Source organism: Pundamilia nyererei, unplaced genomic scaffold (assembly GCF_000239375.1).
Source record: "Pundamilia nyererei isolate P.nyererei 1_Seehausen unplaced genomic scaffold, PunNye1.0 scaffold00092, whole genome shotgun sequence".
NCBI lineage: Eukaryota > Metazoa > Chordata > Actinopteri > Cichliformes > Cichlidae > Pundamilia > Pundamilia nyererei.
Genome location: NW_005187493.1, coordinates 302,213 through 323,454, shown reverse-complemented (window position 1 = coordinate 323,454; position 21,242 = coordinate 302,213). Strand labels below are relative to the sequence as shown.

Sequence of the window (21,242 nt, the reverse complement as noted above, 5' to 3'; positions counted from 1 at the left end):
ACACACACACACACACACACACACACACACACACACACACACACACACACACACAGAACAGTCAACCAACATATCACTCACTGGAGCATTAAATTTCATATCCCCATGGCAATAGTACATTGTGTAAGAGTGTGTAAGTAAGTTTTACAGCCCACTGCTACACAGCAGTTGTGTGTTTGCACAGGCACTGACTTGTGGATCTTGCGTGTATGTTTATGTGTGTGTGTGTGTGTGTGTGTGTGTGTGTGTGTGTGTGTGTGTGTGTGTGTGTGTGTGTGTGTGTGTGTGTGTTTTAACCTTTAAGTTTCCTCCAACCTTTACTTTACTTATGCTACAGTTGTTCTGCTTTTCTTTAGTGTGTGTTCACTAAAGTCAAGGTCATGGTAATAGGCTGGAGAGGTGAGTGCCTCACTTACACATAGACTTAATGTACAGAGCCACTGAATCAAATCATTAAAAAGACCTTAATTATCACTTAATTATTCCCTCAACTCACCACTCTCCAGCTAAGTGTGTGTGTGTGTGTGTGTGTGTGTGTGTGTGTGTGTGTGTGTGTGTGTGTGTGTGTGTGTGTGTGTGCGTGTGCTTGCATATGCATTTGTCTGTGTGATTATGAGGCGATCGGGGCTAGTGACGCGGAAAAGAGAGATTAAGTCCGCCTAAGGAGCGATAAAAGAGAAGAAAGACAGATGGAAAAGAAAAAAAGAGAGCAGCAAGAAGGAATGAGCCCCGCATTTAAAATAAATTAAGGACAAGAAGGAACATCGTGGTAGCAAGCACAGTAAATTATGCTAAAATGAAGCTACGTCTGGGATAAGATTGAAACTGGAAAATGTAAAACAGCTTTGCACAAAAGGAGCATTACATTTCATAGTGTGTGTGGTGAGGATGGGCAGTGGTGTGTAGTCTGTTCACTGTAGGGTCAGACGGATGAGAGACCGAAGCAACTGCTGTGCTGTGAAGTCATTCTCTGCTGAAAAGCCTCTTTGAACATTTGATGCACCATGAAACAAAGACAAACTGCAGACGGACACATGTACAAGCTGTTCTCAGGAGGATAACCCACACACAGACTAACAAAGACTCACACACACTGTGGCCAGTGTGAGTTTTCCTGTCAGCCTTGCTCTACTCTCAGCAAGATTATAATCTTAATGGAGCTTCCTGGGTAAATTAATGATTACAAACTCAAACAAACAGACAAGCTGTGGCCGGTCAGATCCTCTGTATGTGTATGGGGGGGAGGGGGCTTAGTACTTTACAAAAAAGAATGAAACAAAAGAGTCAGAGTACATGGGAAGTATAGACAGTGAAACGAGTAAAAGCAAACAAATAGAAATGAAAAAGTATGAACAAAAAGCTATCAAACATTTTTTAAAGGCTTTCACAAAAAGAGGAGCTTTAAGAGGATCTGAACCTTTCCCAACAGAGGTGCGTTTGAGAACAGATCTGTCCAAAGCAGTCGGATCAGACAGCTACAAAGTGAGTGCGATGTCTGATAGTGCCAATGTGCGAACAGAGCAGGAAATAGTCCTGTGTCGTCCCTCCTGTACGCCCTGCTCACCTAAACCAAATGGAAGATTTCAAGCAAGAAGAGCACACGATAAACAGACTATCTCCCGTTGTGTGCTACATTTGTCCAGAGTTAATGCATAAAAACAGCTTAACTGTATCTGAGTTCAGTCGACAGAAGGTTCAGTGGTGTGGGGGCTCCAACATGAAGTGCTGTTCTTTGGTGCAAATGCTGAATGGAGGTTTTGCTCATGTCCCAGCAAAGTTCCATTCATCAAGCTGAGAACAGCTTGCATATGTACAAGCATGTAAACCTTTTTGTATGCCAGCAATTTAAGAAATGACCCACTTACAAAGATAATTTTAAGCTGACAGAACCTAGACTAAACAACTTTTTTTTAATAAAGCTGGCACTACAAATAAGAGTCCGAGCCCAGCCCATTTCATATTATTTTACAGAGGTTATCCCCAGTAGAGCTGATGGCATTTGGACGACTAGACAGAATAAAAAATATTAAATCTGAAGAAATTTCAGAACAAATGGGATTTCATATCAGAGAATCAAGTAGTGAGGTTTGCTAGGCTCCTAGGACATGTGGGTTGTTTTTTTATCAATCTATTTAGCTGTAGAAATGCTAATGCACATTATGACTTTGAGTAACCTTGCCAGGAGGCAGCATGCCTGTAGAAAAGAGAAGGGGGCAAAGAACGGAGCCTTGAGGGACTCCATAACTCAATGGGGCCACTGAAGACATTTAAGTTAGCCAGAGTGAAAGAAAAAGCTATGTTGTAGAGGTTTGAGGCTGGTAAGCTAAAAGTCGAGCCTTTGTTTCCTACCAAAGTCTGTAAGTGATGTAAGAGGATACTATGAGTGACTGTATCAAAGGCAGCACACTAAATCTAAAGGTATTAAAGGGGAGCAATCACTTAAATCTGCAGTATGAAGGAGACTCGTAGAAACCTCAGTAGCAATGGATGGACACATTTTAAATAACCACATGTATCCTAAGGGCCATACCTCCTATCTGCATGGAGTCTAAAAACAGGGTATGTAAGATTCGGTGACTCATAACCCTTAGCAGAACAGTGTAGGTATTCACACGAACCTAGCAGGTGTTTTATGACAGCACATCACCAAATAGACTAAGTGCTGCCTCAAAGTATATCTGCTTGTGCATTTTTTCTCTGCAGGTTCAGAACAGTCCTGTTCAGTCTTGCAGTGCTGGTGTGTGTGTGTGTCTTAGTGTGTAAGTAGTGTGTGCCAACTGCCATTTCAGACCTTTTGATTTATTTCTGCACTGCAGTATAATGCATGTCTAGTGCATTATATTTACAATATTCAGGTGTGTTTCTGTTCCATTGCTCTTGTATCTGGTTGCACGGTCAGTCAGTCGGATCTTTCTATAACCGAACTTGAACCCTGTGAATAATCCAGCACCGGCGGTTAGCTTTGACATATACAATTACCTCGCTACACAGCTTGACACATACTAACAGCTCAGTGCAGTACTTCAGTGGGCTTTGTCGGGCCTGTGTTTGCTTGTTGCATGTGGTTTGTCAATAAACCACACACCACCACAACAATAAACTGCGGCCTTCGCTGCAAGGAGAGGAATCAAAGCAACTGCATTCCTTGCGACTGCCATTCACGTTAGTGCATTTTGGCGATATTGGGTCATTTCACTGTTGGAAACCTGTAGCATTGTTGAAGCTTTTACAAAGTGTGTTGTGACCGACTTGCTTCACATTTCTCTCCCCACCCATCCACCCACCCCACCTCCCTTTCTGCATCTGTCTCCAGTTACAGGAGTATTATAAGAAGCAGCAGGAGCAGTTACATCTCCAGCTTCTGACTCAGCAGCAGCAGCAGCAGCAGCAACAACAGCAGCAGCAGCAGCAGCAGCAGCAGGCCGGGAAGCAAGCAGCAAAAGAGGTGAACTTAACCAAGCGCACACTCACTCAGCTCAAGTACACTCTAAAGTACACAAGTACTCTTAAAAGCAGTAAAAGTGGGTGACATGGGAGAAAACCATAAGGGGAAGAAAAAAAGTCACATGGAGGATCTGATGTATAGACTGCAGGACACATATAGCTCTCTCCTTCCTGTTTTCTTTCACTCTCCTTTTCATCCAGTTGTCAACTTCAGGGATGCATGCACATATTTGTCTTTCTTAAGAATTAGTAAATATGGGTTTTCATTCTTTTTTCACATCCGCATGCTATGTTGAGGCAGTAAAGGAGTGCTGTGCTAAACCAACTGCTACCCTGCCAAAGTATTCATTTGCATGCCTTCTGCTCTAAGACTGAAGGGAAATCTCTCTGTAGGAGGGGTCTGCCACACTTTAATTGTCAATTAACCCCACCAACACTAAGAGTCTGCCTTCATTTCACTCTCTTTCTCTCGCACTCTGTCTCACACACAGAGATTTGCACAAACACACACACTGTACCAGGTTTAACCACAGCTGTGTTACAGTAGGATAACAGAGGATCAACTGGGATCACATCACGGCAAAACAAAGCGAATCGAAATCGATGAGACACGATTACTGTCATAACCTATGGGTGTGCGTGCGTGCCTATTTGTATTTGACTGTACTGTATGAATGATCATTAGCCAAAAAGCTTCCAAAGATGCCCAGGACAATGCAGGAGGCAGACTTAAGGAGAAGAACCCCATGAGACTTTTCTGATAAACGCATGAGGAGACACATCCTAGATTTCTCCCCCTCTCCCAGCGGGTAGACCAACCACGGTCAACCAACTCGACCGTGACCAAAGCAAACCAGTTGTGGTTGAGTCGCATGTTGCGATGGTGTCTGAAACGCTTTCCCTTTCTCCCTCCGCTCTGCTGCTGTCCCAGTTTTCAGGTTTGTTGTCCTGTAACAACTAGACAAGTGCCAACACTGGTCATACAGCGACACAGACACGCAGAGAGAGAGAGAGGAAGACTTGATGTGTCACGGTTCAAAGCACAAACACACGCGTGCACACACACACCTGAGGGACTATGCCTCCCTACAGGGATTCATACAACTCATGTGACTTATAGGCCACTTGCGGCAGTCTGTATATTTCAGGTGCTACAAGGCATCATTCACAACCAAAACACCAAGTGTTTTCCCCTCAATTGTCCTGTAAAATAAGTGCACAGTATTGAGACAGTCACTGTTTTCCATTGTGAGTATCATATTGTTTGGAAGTTTCCAGGTAGCCGTAACAGTTCATATTTCTTCCGGACATATAAAACTAGCCAGGCTGTAAATTTGAGCCGCCTATATATAGAGAAAGGAAGCTTGAAGTGTTTGTGGACTAGTGTATTTGACTGACTTTTTGCCCCTTTCCATCTCCTCTGCAATCCTCTTTTCAATTTCCTCACGGTGGAAATGATGCATTGAAAGAGTGTGTACATACGTATGTGTAAAGCTAGTGTTTTGCACCGGCTGGAGTATTTGGGGACTGGTCAGGAGTCAGCTTAATGAAGTGACTCTGACCATCACTAGACATGCGTACTTTGTGTGTGTCCATCCACAGTGCTAGTGTGCATCTACTGAATGGCCTTTTTCGTGTGTGTGTGCGTGTGTGTGCATGTCGGTGTGACTGGCAGGCTCAGACAGTGTGTGATGTGCTCATAAATCACATTGACAGCCTGTTACTGCGCTAGCTTTGGCCACTCAGCCACAGCTAATGTAAACAGAACGCAGGCGCACACACACGCACACACAATGTGTGTTTTAAAAAAACCATAGCCATATCTCAGGAGAGAATGAGAGACAGAGGAGGGACTGGAAGAAAGAAAATGGACAGACAAGTAGAGAAGGAGGGGCACTGAGGTCAAAAGAGAGCGAAAGAGAGGGAGGAGGCAGTTCAGTCAGGACACTCTGATTTTGATAAACCATTTATTGCAACTAATGAGAACTTGGCAATCCGCTTCAAAGAAACAGACTATGAAAGTATGGCACAGGCTTTGTCGGCACTACAACACCTCTTGTGTATGAGAAAGCTTAGTTTCACAGTTACACTGCAGTTGCAGTACAGTACAACAATCGAGTGTCATCTTTAACAAACTATACAATTATAATGTGAGGAAGGTGTAGCAGAAAATAAGGTGTAGGAAGCTGTGGTCACAAATAATTGAACTACTTATATTTGTGTCTGTAGTTACCAAATAAACAGACATAAACACACACACACAAAAATCAGACACAATTAGCATCGATACGTTTCTCAGGTCTCCACTTGTTTTTTGAATGGTTATTTTTTTGTTTTTCATAGATTTATTCCCTTAGAATGCAGTACTATGTATTTACATTAATTAATTGGAATCAGTGGCGGATTTTGCTGAACATGCACACAGGGATTTGAAAGATGAAATAATTTCCCTTTCATGCTAAGTGACACATTTGAACACATGAGAACAGCAGCCATTTGTGAGATATGACACCATCTGTGTCTAAACGTCACTTAGAAGTGGTGTTTGTCAAGCCGGGCCTCTGATGTTCAGCACATCATATGATACAGTTCCATTGAACCGTTTCATTGAAAGATGTATTTCCTCCTTTTTTTAAATCAGTGTAATCAATGTAAAGGGTAATTGTAACTACTCTCTTATGCTCCCCTGCCCACACGCACACACACACATGCATATACTCCCCCATCAGACTCCACACACCACCACCACACTACTTCTCCCCAGACACCAAGTCTGAAAGGAAATGACCTGTTTGCCCTTCCTGTGAGTTCTTTTCTGTTCAAAGAGGTCCAGACTGCCACTCTTTTTCACACACACTTTCACACACACACATTCTCACACAATGAGGAGTTGTATTTATTTATTTTTTCTCCACTACTTATCTGTGGGAGATAAAGTCCATCTCTCTCAGGGGTTGCAACATAGGTCTGCACCGAACTGGGAGAGGAGGAAAGGGGACATTTATCACCATAACACACACTAACATTATTGCTAAATGACATGCAGTCTCCTGCACTCTCCCCTCAAACATTTCACCCCTTCTCTACATCCTTCACAGCTTGCCATCCCTTATGGGTTACTTGCTTCATGCTTTTATTTATTCTGTGTGGTGATTTTAAATATCTTATTATCTTACCTGAATGTTGGAATAGGATATGTATACCAAATGAACTAATTTAACTACATTTTTTGGCTATTCAGCATAGTTTAAAAATTCATTTTGAGAGTGATACCTTTACAAATTTGTATTTTTTGTTGTTGTAAATTATAGTTACAAGCAGATTTTTGTCTAGTAGAGCTCACAGTACATTTACAGTATGACATTGTATAAGGCAATTTTGGCTGGCGTGACTTCTTTCCATATGGATCATAAAAAAATTGAGACAGCATAAATTAAGAATGAATAAACTTCTTCACCAACTTAGTTAAACTGAGCACTGAGTTTCCTAACTGCTTTACCCTCTGCCTTTTATCTTGTGGCTTACAGCAGTTAGGCAGTAAGCAGCTGGCCTTCCAGCAGCAGCTGATCCAGATGCAGCAGCTTCAGCAGCAGCACATCCTCAACCTCCAGAGACAGGGCCTGGTTCCACTGCAGCCCACCGCCGCCATGCAGACTCTGCAGCAAGGTATATGCACATGCACACACATTCATGAAAAGAACTGTAACTCTGTAGCACTCCGGTGACACAAACACATCTTAACAAGCGTGTGCACACACATGGGCGTACACACAGGCGGGCCTGTACCCAGTGCTGCCTGTGAAGCCCGTTAAGTTAATCAGCCTATAAAAGATAAAAGGAAACGTGATTGGTGGGTTTGTGGAAAGTACTCATTTGGGTAATAGGTAAAATATGGCACTAAGCCCTCCTGCTTAGAGAAATGTGTGCATGTGCTTGGGCGAATGTTTGCACGCATGTGTGTGTACTTGAGATTAGCCAGATACAAGAACATCATCGTTTTGCTATTGCTGTGCCCACTGGATTGTGGGGTTTTTTTTGTGTATTCTTACGTGTAACTTCTCCCACAGTCCCTTCATTTTGTCAGCAGAGTTTTAGAATGATAAATGTTGACTGGTGACTGGCCCGCCCTGAGTATATGTGTCCTGTGTGTGTATCTGTGTCCATTTGTTTTCCGTGCTCTTAGCACAGCAGCCCTCGACACACACATACACACTATCTCACTCACGGAGAATGCTTTAGAGGCTCTAAAGTGGCCGTAACATTGCTAAAGCGCTGACTGAGTTGACCAAACAGACCGATTTCCTTCCCTCTGGCTGTCTGATCCCTGATCTCTCTTTTTCTCTCATGCACAGTCACATGCAGTCTCACACTCACACACTCACATACAACAAAGAAACTGTGTTTAACTAATCAAAAGTGAAATTCAAATCAATTTAATACTGGACAAATTGCTCAAAAAGCGTGTGTATACATGTGTGCTTTATGTGCTAGAGGACAGGGTGTTTGTTTGTGTGAGGTGAGGACAAATAGATATGCCAGTTTACACAGAGTGGAAAAAGCCAATGGATACTTACTAGGTGCAAATGAAAACGACAGGGGCTACGTTTCTGTTAGAAGTGTAATTTTTCAGGCAGTTTCAAACATTTGGCTTTGGCATCTCCTTTTTTCTTTCTCCTTCCGTATCAGACTGGAATTTCCCTGCAGTGTGAAAGAGCTGGTCCATTGTGACGGCTCAGCCAGGCGTGAGCCAGAAGCATTCCTCTGACCAGCCATGCCACGCAAACACACAAACACTCGAGCATAAACACTCGCACCTTTACACACAAATGCACACACTATTGCCCCGCCTCAAAGGGCTGTTGTGTTCATTGTGTAGGTGGTGGCATTAGGGGTCCTGCTTTGGTTTCAGTTTATTTCTCTGACCGCAGTAGGATGGAGGTGCTGCGTAGACCTCTCATAACTGCCTTATGACAAAGCCTAATAAGTTCATGCCAAAAAGGAAATAAAGAAGAAGAAGAAGAAAGAGCACTAAATAAATTTTAACTGCAATAAGACAGACCAAACAGTGTGCAAGGAACCGTTTCAGCAGCTTTTGAAACTTTCAGACAAATCAGTTACTTATTTTGAATTCGCCCAGTTTAATTTTAGAACTCCCCAGCATGTGTTTGTCCACGGTTATTAATGTGAAAGAAAAATGAACCCTCATGACCAAATATGGGCGCGCACGTTTGGCAGAAACTTTTAGCAAGAGCACTCTGATCTCCTCAAATATTTTGCATCTTTAAGCTCTAGCTGGAGGAACTTACAACAGCAGTTTTCATCTCATTTCATGTTTGTTTTTTTAACCTTCCTTTATTTCCTTGTCGCTCATCAATAAACTACAGACTTTTGCCAAGAAATCGCCTACATTTTCCTCTCAAATTCCGATTTTGTGACTGGATTGTGCTGTGAGCCGCTTTCTATAGCGGTCTTCACCTACCTCACACTTTCGCTCTGTGAGCACGTCCATGCTTTTTGTGTGGAGCTGTCCCGATAATACATATATGTGCGTACCCATACAAAGACATTGACGCACACGGCACCTCATTCTTCCAGAGTGAGAACTTTTGTTTTGGCGGGACCGCAGAAGAATGCAGACAAAGCAGACATAATATTTGGATTGCTGCAAAGTCTCCGTATGAGTTTGTGTCGATGTGTGTGTGTGTATCCGCGTGTGTGCATGCTACAAGATCCACCGGAGTGGGCTGTGGCGTTTTAGGCGTCTCTCTCGCTGTGAAATTGGAGCAGAAATAACAAAGCTATGACTCGAAAGCTTAAAGTGTGCACCCACCCATTTCACACAAATAGTGGTGGCAACGGGAGCAGTGGAGCTGCTGGACAGTAGCAGTTGCAACAAAGTTTAGCTACTTAATTAAGAATACTGGCTTTCTGGGGGGACAATAAAAAGGTCCGTTTTTAAGATGTTCTGTTTTCCACTCTAAACCGCTCTTAAACACAGGGACAGTTAAAGTAGCACGTGTGTGTTTTATGTCTGCTATCATTTAAGATTAGTTTCAGCTATCGCTGCTTCTCTGTGTGTGTCTGCACGTCGGTACAATTATCTGGTTTATAGTTAACCGTATTTCTTCTTCCATTTATTAGAATCAGCTTACCTTAAATATCCTATCATCACATTTGTGCATGAACATTTGAAGTTGATGGACGGGTTAAGTGGGACCAGTTGCTAAGTTAAATCTTTGTCCTTGCCTGCAGCGATGTGTCCGTCAGACCTACAGCAACTGTGGAAGGATGTGTCGGGGGTGCCGAGCAGCGAGGAGGCCCTGAAACAGGCCGAGGGCCTCGACTTGAGCACCAACAGCTCCAATTCTACCTCAGCCTTCCCCAAAGCTGCCAGTGCTCACCTTCCACTGCACAGCCTGCCCAATGGACAGAGCCACACCCCAAAGAGAGACAGGTACAGTGATGTGTGGAAACAAGTATGACTTCCTGATGATAGCCACAGGTAATGTGGCTATCACAGTCTGTTCTCTGTGTGACTCTCTTCCGGTCTCTCTTATTTAGTCATTCTCACTGTGTCATTTTTTTCTTAAATTTGAACCTTCTTTTGGACACACAGAAAAAAACAGGTACAAAACATGCACATTCAGCATATCACACATCAGTGTGGCGTAAACTTCGCTCAGCTCATTTGATAGGAGGTGTGTCAGCCACATGTCAGTATGGTGCGGACACAAAGTTAGGAAAGAAGACAAGACGATAGTGGATTCGGGAGAGGGGTAGTAGCAGGAAGTAGATAAATTCTACTCAAGTAGATAAATTCCGCAGTCGAGCGTGATCATTTCCAGGGATGCATGTGCTGGGGGGATGCACTAACACACACTGTGTAAGGGCTGTGTTGTCCCATGGCTGTGTTGGCTGCTCATGGGCTTGTCTCCGTCTTTAAGAGCCAGACTGTTTGAGTGGATATCCTCCTTCACCAAGGCAGACAGCGGAGATGACCATATCCCTCTTTACTCCAAAGGCAGCCAACCCCCCAGCAGCCAGTGAGTAGCACATGCACGTACACACACAGTCACAAGTGGGCAAGTCTAAGACAAGAAGATACACTAGAGGTGGGTGGTTTGAAGTGTCCTTCAGCACTGATTTACTGCTTGTACCAGTGGCATTGTTGATCCTGACTCCTGACTTCATTTCAGAGGGGGGTAAGGGTGGCTGGACAAGTGTTAATTAAGAGAGGTTCTATTAGTTAATCAAATATATCACACATGGTCATGCTGAAGCTACAGTGTGCTGGCAGTACTCCGACAGAGTTGGCTTAGAAGATCACAAAGGGGATAGCATTAGCCTGCTAAGCTAATGCATGGCTGATGTGGAGGAGAATGCGGTTGCCAGCAGTTTGTCATGTCTGCTGTCTGAGCTGCTTCTGAGTTGACTCAACCACAGCCAACACACATACACACAACATACACTCCAACCTCAGCCTCCACATATGATCAGGAAGAGGTGAAAAGCAAAGAGAGGGAGAGAGACATGTTTCCATCTGCAAGACAAATGGTTTTTGTTAGACAACCTTATGATGTTGATTTGGGAGAATCCCCATTCCAGTCCACGCACACACATATGTACACACTCGCACGCATGCGCACATGCACACGCACACACTCATACAAACACGCACATACACAGTCATGTAAATATATGTGGAGACAGCAGTCGCCGGCAGAGGTCCAAGTCTGAACCACATCTGCTACTGGACCTGCCACACACACATGCACGGATACAGTTATTTTACCCTGGGTCCAAACCAAACCTGGCCTAGTCTTTCATCATCAGACACACATATAAATACACACACTGTCATAAATATGAAGAGATACGCACTCAAAAAACACACACATAAGCTCACCACAAAAGAACAACCAGCACATGACGGCAACCGCCACCAATCAGTCATGGCTGGTTGGTCCCGTGCCGGCTCTGTGTCAGCTCCTGAAACATTAGAACATACACCAAAACCAACACACACATGCAAAGCACACGCCAGGAACAGAAAGACAGGTCATGGACTCCAGAATGTGAGGTTGCTGGACCAATTCCCCTGTTTGCCTGGCTTCTGTGACTGACCCCACTCTGTTCTGTTCCTCCTGTCTCTGCACTTGGCTTCGTGAACTGTACTAATGACTGCTAACCAAACTCAGATGGCTGTATTGATGCTGCTGCTGCTATTGCTGCTACACGGTTTTTGTTTTCTTTGTTTTTGCATGTGTATGTATGTGAAAGTGTGACATGTTAATGCTTTTCTTCTTAATATTCTAAGCACTTACTTTGACTTTATCTACTGTTTCATGTGGATAACAAATATATAATGTCACTGTTGTCTCTGTTTGTGTGTGTCTTTCTCTCCACAGTCATGAGGAGCACACTGGCTCCCATCCCCTCTATGGCCATGGAGAGTGTAAGTGGCCTGGCTGTGAAGCACTGTGTGAGGACATGGGACAGTTCATCAAGTAAGTCACCAGCCAGTGAAAAAATAAGCACTCAGAAAAATCAATAAAGATATTTGCACTACACTGGGGGTTTCAAACAGAAGGCCTGGGGGCCAGAATTGGCCCAGCAAAGACTCAAATTGGGCTCAATGAATGACGTTAGAACAAGTGAAGGAGGGCAGGAAATTTGGAATTTTAACTGTGTCTTCATAAGTTTTAAAGATTTTCTTACTTATTATGACCTCCCCCATGGCCAGTCAAACTACACCAAAGCAAATACGTGACTGACAAAAGATTAAATGACAGAAAACTACTAAAGAAATATATGGGGCGGGGGTGGGGTTTTTCCACTGAGAGTACAATAGAAAAATATAAAATTTCTTTCCGAGACACACTTTTAAAAGTATTAATTTTTTATTAAGGTATCTCAGGGATTAAATGTTTACTTTAACTTCTTTACACTGACAGAAAGTGGAGTCTGGCGAATTTAAGATCAAATTGTGGCCCACAGCGTAAAATCAGACAACCCTACACTACATTTGATTGACATATCTGTTAATCTGAGCTGTACTATGATTGCCACTTACATCACATGCCTAGTATATATTTAATAGTGCAAGTAGAAGAAAAGTCAAAGTGGAAAGGGTTCTGTTTTGACCCCACTTCTGTTATTGTCCATTTTCCATTTCCATCCCCTTTACAGCTGTTAAAGAGTTTGTTATAGGGACATGCATATATTTCTCTTGGAGAGGTCATAATAGTAATATTTCTAGATGCGTTCAAATTCTCTGTTAAAAAGAAATCACACAGTTAAAGATAATCAAAGTCTGTTCAGTAATTAGTTTGCATTATTTACAGTTTCAAATGGCAATGAAACTGTAAAACTGTAAACGTTAAATATTTCTGCAATCCTCGACCAAAGTTCAGGTTTGATTCAAACATTAAAAGTTCTTTCTTTTTTTTTTTTACCACCAGTACAAAACAACCATTTTTTAAAATTTAAGCCAATAAAACTCACAATGTCTGATTTAGATTACCTGTATGAACTAAAGGTGAGGCAAAACAAAGAAAAGCTAATAATGCTAATAATGTACATGTCAATCGTACACATCACTTCTGCGTTTCCTGGCTAATTCATTTGTTGCAATATGTTACATCACATTAGCTCCCAGGCACATGCATGCATACGTGTACAAACACACGTTGGTACACAGATTCACTTCGTTTTTCTCTGAGTCTTTGTCTTCCTTGAAGAACAGAATCCTCCATCTCCATAATTCCATGTTTGCACGTGCATTTTTATACATCACATTGTTGCTTGAGTAGAGGCAGACAACTGGTCTAGCTATGTAGAATTATCACTGATGTGCTTTAAAAATATTGGTCTGTAAGCCATTCTTTAATTTGGTAGGCTTTTATGATTTTTGGTCTCTGTGAGAGCAAGAAACCCCTCTCTCACTTCTTTTCGCTCTGCGTCCTTCTACTTAACTTTCACTCCTCCCTCTGTTATTTACCAGTTTGGATACACTGTGCGATGCTGATGCAGTATTCGGCCTTGACATTCTCCTACCACCTCCTGTCACACGTAGCACTGTGGACTTCCCCATGGCACCGTGGCTGATAATGAAGGCTTCACAAGCCTCTAATGAAGCCTTAAACAAACTCACACTCATTATCTATGTGAAACTCTTAGCTATTTGGACAGTGGAGATATTAATAAGCCTGGGTGATGAAATACGTATTCGTACACACACACACGCACACACACACCATCACAGAACTGTGAATAGTGATTGTGATGGCATCGGACAGTCAGATCAAAGCTAGCAGGCAGGCTGGGAAAGTTTGGAGAGGAAAGCTGTTGTTTGGTGTCTCATTTCATGTAGCCCCAGGGCAGATGGAAGGAGAGTGAAAGAGTGTGTTTGTGTGTGTATGTAAGAGAGAGAGCGAGAGAGGGAGGAAGATGAAAAAATAGAGGCAGCGACACACAGTGCCATCAGTCTAACCGTGCGCTCCCTTCCAGCGAGCCTTAGTCATCGCCCCAGGAGGGAAAAGGGTAGAGCAAAAGAACAGAGGAAGGAGACACTTCACTATTTCAAGTCTTTCTTCTCTCCTCTTGTCTCTGCCCACCTTCCCTCCCTCCCTCCTCCTCCCTGTCCTCTGGTATAATACTCTGGCTGTGGCTGGTGGAGCTGGGTGTAATGTGGGTTAAAGCCTTGTCTGCCTGCACTCAGAGGAGTAAACAGAGCCTCATTGTCGGGACACATCGAGAAAGAAAAAAAAAAAAACCCCGCTACTGTTTATGGCCCAGCTATAGAGAGAGGGGAGGGTTTGGGGGGCAGATTCAGTTGGAATGAGTGTGAATCATAGGCATTTGGGGAGTTGCGGGGGAAGAGGAGTGGGAAGGGGAGAGTCGACAAAAGTATAAGTGACGGAGAGGGAGAGAGAGAGCGAGTGAGAGGGGTGAGATCATGTTTTTGTTATTATTATCGTGCACTTGTGTTGAGCCATCTATCTGCCTAGATTAGCCCCGCCATGACATCATTGTTTTTCTTTCATTTCTAGTCTTCGCCTGATGTTGCCCAACTTTCTACTTTCTGCTAGACGCGCAATGCCGTACGTGCCGTGCAAACGTGCATTTCCGCACTTTTCCGCACTTTCACAACAAGCAAGTGACTTTATGAACATTAAAAGTTAACACAGCAGGACATCTAATGAGTCAGCCCGGCTTAACTACCCTCACACAACGACATATATATGACCGCGCAATCTCATGCACAGACAGCAGCAACCTGGGAATAACCTTGGCGATGACAGTGCAGAGAGAGAGAGAGAGAGAAAGGGAAGGTGGAAGGGAGACAGGGAGGGGTGATCTGGGAAAGATCAGAAGGTCCCAGGTCCTCCCACATTTGAGGAAACAAATAGCGCCACCATTCCGACACACATACACACACCACACAGATGCACACCAGCGTTAATATGTGGAGAGGAGTTTAACAGAAAGTCTTAAGATAAGGCTTTGTGCAATAACACATGAGCTCATATCCAGGTGGTTGTCTTGGATCATGGTTCACTAAGCACCAATGAAGTATACACGCACACACACACACAAAATACAGCTGCCGCGTCCTTCAGTAGACAAAATAAACTTCCAAGATTGTGATTTATTTTTCTAGCACTGAAGCAGCTTAGATCTCAGTTTAAATAAATGTAAAAGAGCCGAGTTTTGTTACTTCATCATCCAGGACTTGCGAGCTGATTCAACAATAATCCTATTGACTTAAAAATCTTAATTGAGTGGGGACTAGCAGCTCTTTGATCTTGGCGCTTTAAAAAAAATTTTTTTTATTTGCAAGCAGATATCAAATCACTTCCCAGAAAATGAGTAAATTACTGATACTCTCTCATCCCCTCTAGGCACTTGAACAACGAGCATGCCCTAGATGACCGCAGCACTGCTCAGTGCCGAGTCCAGATGCAGGTGGTTCAGCAGCTGGAGATACAGGTGAGCAAGAACACCTCATTTTCGTTTGCTCACAAACAAAGTCATGAAGACTGTTTCAGCCTGTCAATGGCCGCAACTCGTCTGAGGCAGGGCAGAGTTTATGGAGAGCAGTGGAGCTTGTAATTTAAAAGGAGCAGTCAGCAGGGAAGCTGCCATTGCTGCTCCAATTATAAAGCTTCTCTGGTCACCAGCAAGAGAGAGTGAGGCTGAGAGGAGGGGAGGAGGGAGGGAAGAGAAAAGAAAAAGGAAAGAAAAGAGAGAGTGAGACAGAAGCTAGAGAGTGGAGGGCCAGGCTGCAAGGAGTCTCTTGTTCTCAGAGTGGTTCATGCACGCAAACCCTCTTGAAACATCTGAATGGTCCCGCAGAAGCAAAATAACGAGAAGTGAAATGCTGTTCTTAAACGGCGCAGAATGTGAGAAAGTTCCAAACAAAGTTCAAATACAAAGACGAGTCTTTTGGCGCGCATCGGGACATTCGGTTTACTGAACACAGCGGCCATGTCCCTGTGTGTGTTTGTGTGTGTCCGGTGGGGGGGTGGGGGGTCCAGAATTAAGGTTAGCTTTTGTGTTTGGCAGTAGTGGTAAACAGCGTTTAGCTCAGCCCCTGAAGCCACCACCAGGGAACACAAAGTGACAGAGAGGCAGCTGGTGTCACATCACATCAGGACAGCCGTCTCTCTCTCCTTCGACATGTCACTTCATCGGCATCCCACCGCTCTGCCCCTCGCGTGCACGCACACGCACACGGCACACACACACATGCGTGAAGCGTGTTTTAAATTTCTCATATTTGCACTCGGACACACATCGCCGCGTTCGCCTTGGCGTGGATCCGTTTTTTTGTTTTTCTAGAGGCGACACTTGTGTACGCTGCTACTCCAGCACAAACACACACACACGGGATTCAGCTCAGACTGTAACATCACCCTTTAAACAGCGGTTATCAAAGTCAAATGAGGACAGTTGTGTCTGCAGACTCGTGTGAGCGTCCGAGAGGGTGCCTGGTGCTGAGGTGGCTCACGCTCATGTTCTTCGTGGTGCTTGACCGGTTTTGGAATTGTAGGATGTGCCAATACCACACTATAAATGAAAGGGTTGTGAAATTAAATGTATATCAAAGTAATCCTGTCCACGCTCGTGTCTTTCAGCTGGCGAAAGAGAGCGAGCGACTCCAGGCCATGATGACCCACCTGCATATGCGCCCCTCAGAGCCAAAGCCTTTTAACCAACCTGTGAGTACACACCCAAAGTCCAGTCACGTGACATGTGACCCCAAACCTAACGCTCTTCCTTCTTATTCACCCACAATCTTCTTTTAATAGCTCACTTTCTTTATTTCTACCCTTCTGGGTACAGTAACCTTCCTCTGTTACTGTTCAGTTTGGTATCGACGCCCCCTATTGACCAATGAGAGTTAATGTGTTTTTCATGAATCTTAAAGGCCTACTTTTTAATTTTCCTTATACTTTGCTACACATTTCCACACTTTTTTCATCTCTTTCCTCACTCTCCTTTTCTCTGTCTTTAACTTGCAATGATACAGTGCATCGAATTTCCCAGAAGAGTAGGCTTTCACAATGTTTTAATTCCACATGCAAAGTTAGAGATTGCAACAAATCCCCACATTCAAACTGTGTCAGAGTTTCCTTTCATTTTTCTAAACAAATCCTGCTTTTGAGAATTAAGATTTCCCAGCCTGTCTATGAGAGAGAGCAGTTAAAACAGCCTCTCACAATATTGTCAGTGTGTGGCAACAACATAGGATAGAAATTTGACATGGCGCGTGCGTCTGTGTGTGTCCACACTGGTTGGCGAGGTTGTTATTAGGTATCTAATGAATATTTCATTATTCAGATTGACGAGGAGTCTTATTAAAATATGAAGATGTTGAAATTAATTGTCAATTAGAGGTAGAGTGTCTTAATTTGAGGATATAAATGGGTGCAGCCGAGTGGCAATGTGTGTGCGCATGTGCTCGCGCGTACTTGTGCGCCTGCCTGGATGATGTGTTGATCGCAGGGGGATCAGCTGCCATTTTCATCTAATGGGAAATCAGGAAGAGGCGTGTTCTGTCACCACTGGAGAAGAGCCTCAGGGTCAGGGATTGGAGAAGGAGGGGCAGAGGAGGAGCATCAGGAATGGAAACAAAGCTTGGCCTCAATTAACAGTGTTCGACTGTTGCCGTGGTGATGGGGCAGGGTTGCAGCTTTAATGAAGTACCTGTTAAACAGCCCCGCCCTCTCCAGTCAGCTTAAATGGTACAGAGAGGGGGCAGAGTAAAGAGGAGGCGATTCAACACATTTTGCATACATCTAGACAACACACACAGGCACACACACTTAGTGGTTTTAATTAGTCCTAAACTAGCAGCCTTACAACAGCTCTCCCAGAGAGACTGGATGTAGTGGTTCTGTGTGTGTGTGTGTGTGTGTGTGTGTGTGTGTGTGTGTGTGTGTGTGTGCGCGTGTGCGTTCAAGTGTGTATCTGTGCAAGGCTCTGCCTAATTGGGCCGAATTGGTCCGTGAAGACTTCGCCACCGCAAAGCGCATGTGTGTGTTCCCTTCTTAAAAACATGCTGTCGTGTGGTTTTGTTTTTGTAAGCTCGGGGTTAATTGCAGCCAGTGCAATGTGTGTATAAGTATATATGTGTGTTCAAGCGCTCAAGTGTGTATGAGTGTGTGTGGTTCTGCACAAATGATAGGACCACATTTTCACAGGGAGTGTTGAAGGCCTTTCTTTTCTTATGAGTTAACATTAGTAGTGGCCCCTGAATAAAGCAGCCTATTATGATAGGTTAAATAATGTCAAATTAATGGTTGGTATAATTTTCAGTCATCAGGAAGGAAGTGGGCCTGCCGGTGTGTGTGTTTGCATTTCTGTCCTCTATGTACAGCATAGCAGGGGAACTTAATAATAGTATTCCGCTTCTGAGCTGAAACATTATGAATTTTCTGGGTGAAATGCCTGAGGTGAGGCGTCTTTTCACCTCCTCCTTGCCATGATTTTAAAGAAAGAAAGATAATCTTTCTTTGTAACCAGCTCCAGACCTTGACAGATGACAAAGGGTTAAGGTAAACATAAGGTCCGCCTTAATTAAATAGAAAACCTATTTGACGTTCCAGAACTAAAAAGTTCAACACACTAAGTACATAAACAATAAAGTTAGACAATGAAGTTTTATAAGCCCAACCTAAATAACAGTCTTCATGGAAAGGACCATGAAAAGGATCTTTTTCTCTTTTTTTGTGCTTTGAAACAATTTGCCCGTTCTGTGTGTATCGTTTTCTAGCTGAACCTGGCTTCCAGCGGCTCTCTCTTAAAGCGGGATAGCGAGGCCTACCCAGAGGGTCTTCCCCACCCCCCCACCTCGGCTGCCACCCCCATCACCCCACTGCGCCAGGGGCCTTCAGTCATCAGCTCCTCCAGCCTGCACACACACTCCCACTCGCACACGCACGCTGTTGGGCCCATACGCAGGCGCAACTCCGACAAGTACTGCACCCCGATCGCCTCAGGTAGACTGAAATATCCATCTTCACCATCGCCTGATGCTCACAGTACTTTACTGAGAATACCATTACTTGTTAGTGATGCAACATAGTCTTTCTGGAGTCCAGAAAGACCTGAGGTGTTGACTGCTGCTTTACATTTATATATTTTTGCATTTTATTTTGCCAAAGCCAAAAAAGAGGGCATTTCCCAGCATCTCAGTGATTTCATGTACCTGAAAAATATTATAGTGTTAGTTTTATTAGTTCAGAAACTCTGCATAAGCTCACATGAGCTCATTTGAAATGTCTTCTGTCTTTCAGAGCTCGCCCAGAACTGTGAGTTCTACAAGAATGCTGATGTCAGGCCTCCCTTTACCTACGCCTCTCTTATACGTCATGTGAGTCTCTCTAATGATTCTTATCAGCATCTCTCCGTCTGTGTCCTCCTCTAACCTTTTTGTTCCATTTCTCCTTTCTTTTAGGCCATTTTGGAGTCCCCAGACAGACAGTTGACTCTCAACGAGATTTACAATTGGTTTACACGAAAGTTTGCCTATTTCAGGAGAAACACAGCCACGTGGAAGGTAAAGGCACACCGCATGCGCCTTTGCACTTTCCCATTTGTATGGCTTTTGAATCCCCTCCGTATTGCAGTTATACTAATCTCTGGTTTTGGTACAACACGGTATTCAGTGAATCTAAAATAAACGAGAGCAGAAGTAAAACGAGCCAATTAACAAACTAGTTTAGAGCTGTTTAGATGATAGAGCAAAACAAGCTGGGCCATATCTAGTAAATGAAAGTCTGGAATTCAGCATAATATTTTGGCTAAAACAACAACTGGGCTGGGTTTAAAGCTGATTATTGCACATGTACATTTGGTCTGTGCTCGCTGCTGAAGCCCCTAACCCAAGAAGATGCAAACTTATTAGATGTATTTGAAACACTGAAAAAAAATGACTGTACTTTGCAGACAACTGTGTCAGTTTAAAGGCCTAACCTGAACACTTACGTAGTGATACGAGTACAATAACAGTCACGGTCTGAACACCCCTGCATTCGCAGATTCTTAGGCTGACTTTGCTCAGCACCCACCAATATGACTGATTTGACAGTTATTGGCTGTTTCTGTCCTTTATGAGACAGTTTTCCTCTGCTCTCTTTCTTTCACGCTTTCCATTCCTCTTTCTTTATCGCTCCCTCCCTCTCCTTCTTAGGACTAAACAATTTTCTCACCTGCAACGCGGCACATGGAGTGTCGACCCCACTTAGTCAAGCAAAGACACTTCTAGCCGTTATGCAGTCTCATTACAGAGAAACACATACAGAGCTAACACACACTGCTCATGATCGCACACTATATTGCCCATTTCTCCCTCTTCATCCTTCTCTCTAATACACACACACAGACACACACCTGGCCTGATCTCACCATTGTAGGTGACCCATTTTTACTGAAACCTCACACTAATTTGGGTGTCAGAGGGAGGGAATGTGAGGGAAGGAGCGAAGGAGTGAGAAGGGGACGACCACGGGCTTCTTCTAATAGCCCAAACCAAGGAGGGAAGGATGAGATGAAGACAGAGGGAGAGTTGTGCAAATGGTTAACACAGGCTAGCCAGGAATATCTTTACCTCCTCATCTGACTTTTATGAATTTTAACTATTAATGTCTGGCGTCTGCTTCCTGTGCCGCTGGCCTAGAAGACCTTTAAATATAGCTCTGCATGGCCTTATGTATTTATATAGCAGCCCAGTGAGTCAAATGGGGCCGTAGAGATATATGTCCTTTAATAAGCCGTTATATTTCATGAGCAGAGCAGCGGTGTCAGGGAGTGGAAGTCATTGATCAGAGAAAGAGAGGGGCAGAAAATGAAGAAGAGATGGGAGAGAGAAAGAAAAAGATGATTGAGAGAAGAGAGGAAATGAGTGCTAAGTGTTTTTCAAGGTGTTGCAAGATGGGCTGGGGTCTGTTATTTTTTAATGTAGATTCTCATAGTAATAATCTTTTTTTTGTAGGTGTTTTTCTTTTATCATTAAATTTAAAAAATGAAATTTATGTTGAAGAAATGCAATCAGGGCCAAATTAGAGGCTGTACTGGCACTTGCTTGTTTGTTCACTACATCTACTTATATGTAGCATCACATGCAGGTAGCCTGGCCCTGAATGCATCAAGTCAGAAACATCAACGTGTTCAAATATTAGCAATATAATAGCAATAGGGCTCGGATTAACATCTGTGAACCTTCAATGCTTATTTTCTTTCATTTGTGAGGTACACAATTGGATCTTTCTTCCAAAATGTAACCCCCCCCC

At 43.6% G+C, this 21,242-nt stretch overlaps 1 protein-coding gene across 2 annotated transcripts in view; it reads left to right on the top strand.

Moving 5' to 3' along the window:
* Positions 1 to 21,242, top strand: part of foxp4 (forkhead box P4) — an 87,969-nt gene that overhangs the window by 61,387 nt on the left and 5,340 nt on the right. The window contains exons 5-14 of one of the 2 annotated variants that reach the window (XM_013912546.1): positions 3,314 to 3,445; positions 6,975 to 7,110; positions 9,697 to 9,898; positions 10,389 to 10,487; positions 11,853 to 11,951; positions 15,348 to 15,435; positions 16,584 to 16,667; positions 18,725 to 18,950; positions 19,248 to 19,324; positions 19,409 to 19,510. In XM_013912546.1, the coding sequence (XP_013768000.1) occupies positions 3,314 to 3,445; positions 6,975 to 7,110; positions 9,697 to 9,898; positions 10,389 to 10,487; positions 11,853 to 11,951; positions 15,348 to 15,435; positions 16,584 to 16,667; positions 18,725 to 18,950; positions 19,248 to 19,324; positions 19,409 to 19,510 (1,245 nt within the window). Of the gene's footprint in view, positions 1 to 3,313; positions 3,446 to 6,971; positions 7,111 to 9,696; positions 9,899 to 10,388; positions 10,488 to 11,852; positions 11,952 to 15,347; positions 15,436 to 16,583; positions 16,668 to 18,724; positions 18,951 to 19,247; positions 19,325 to 19,408; positions 19,511 to 21,242 lie in introns of both variants that reach the window. The other variant, XM_005739451.1, reaches the window with a different exon arrangement.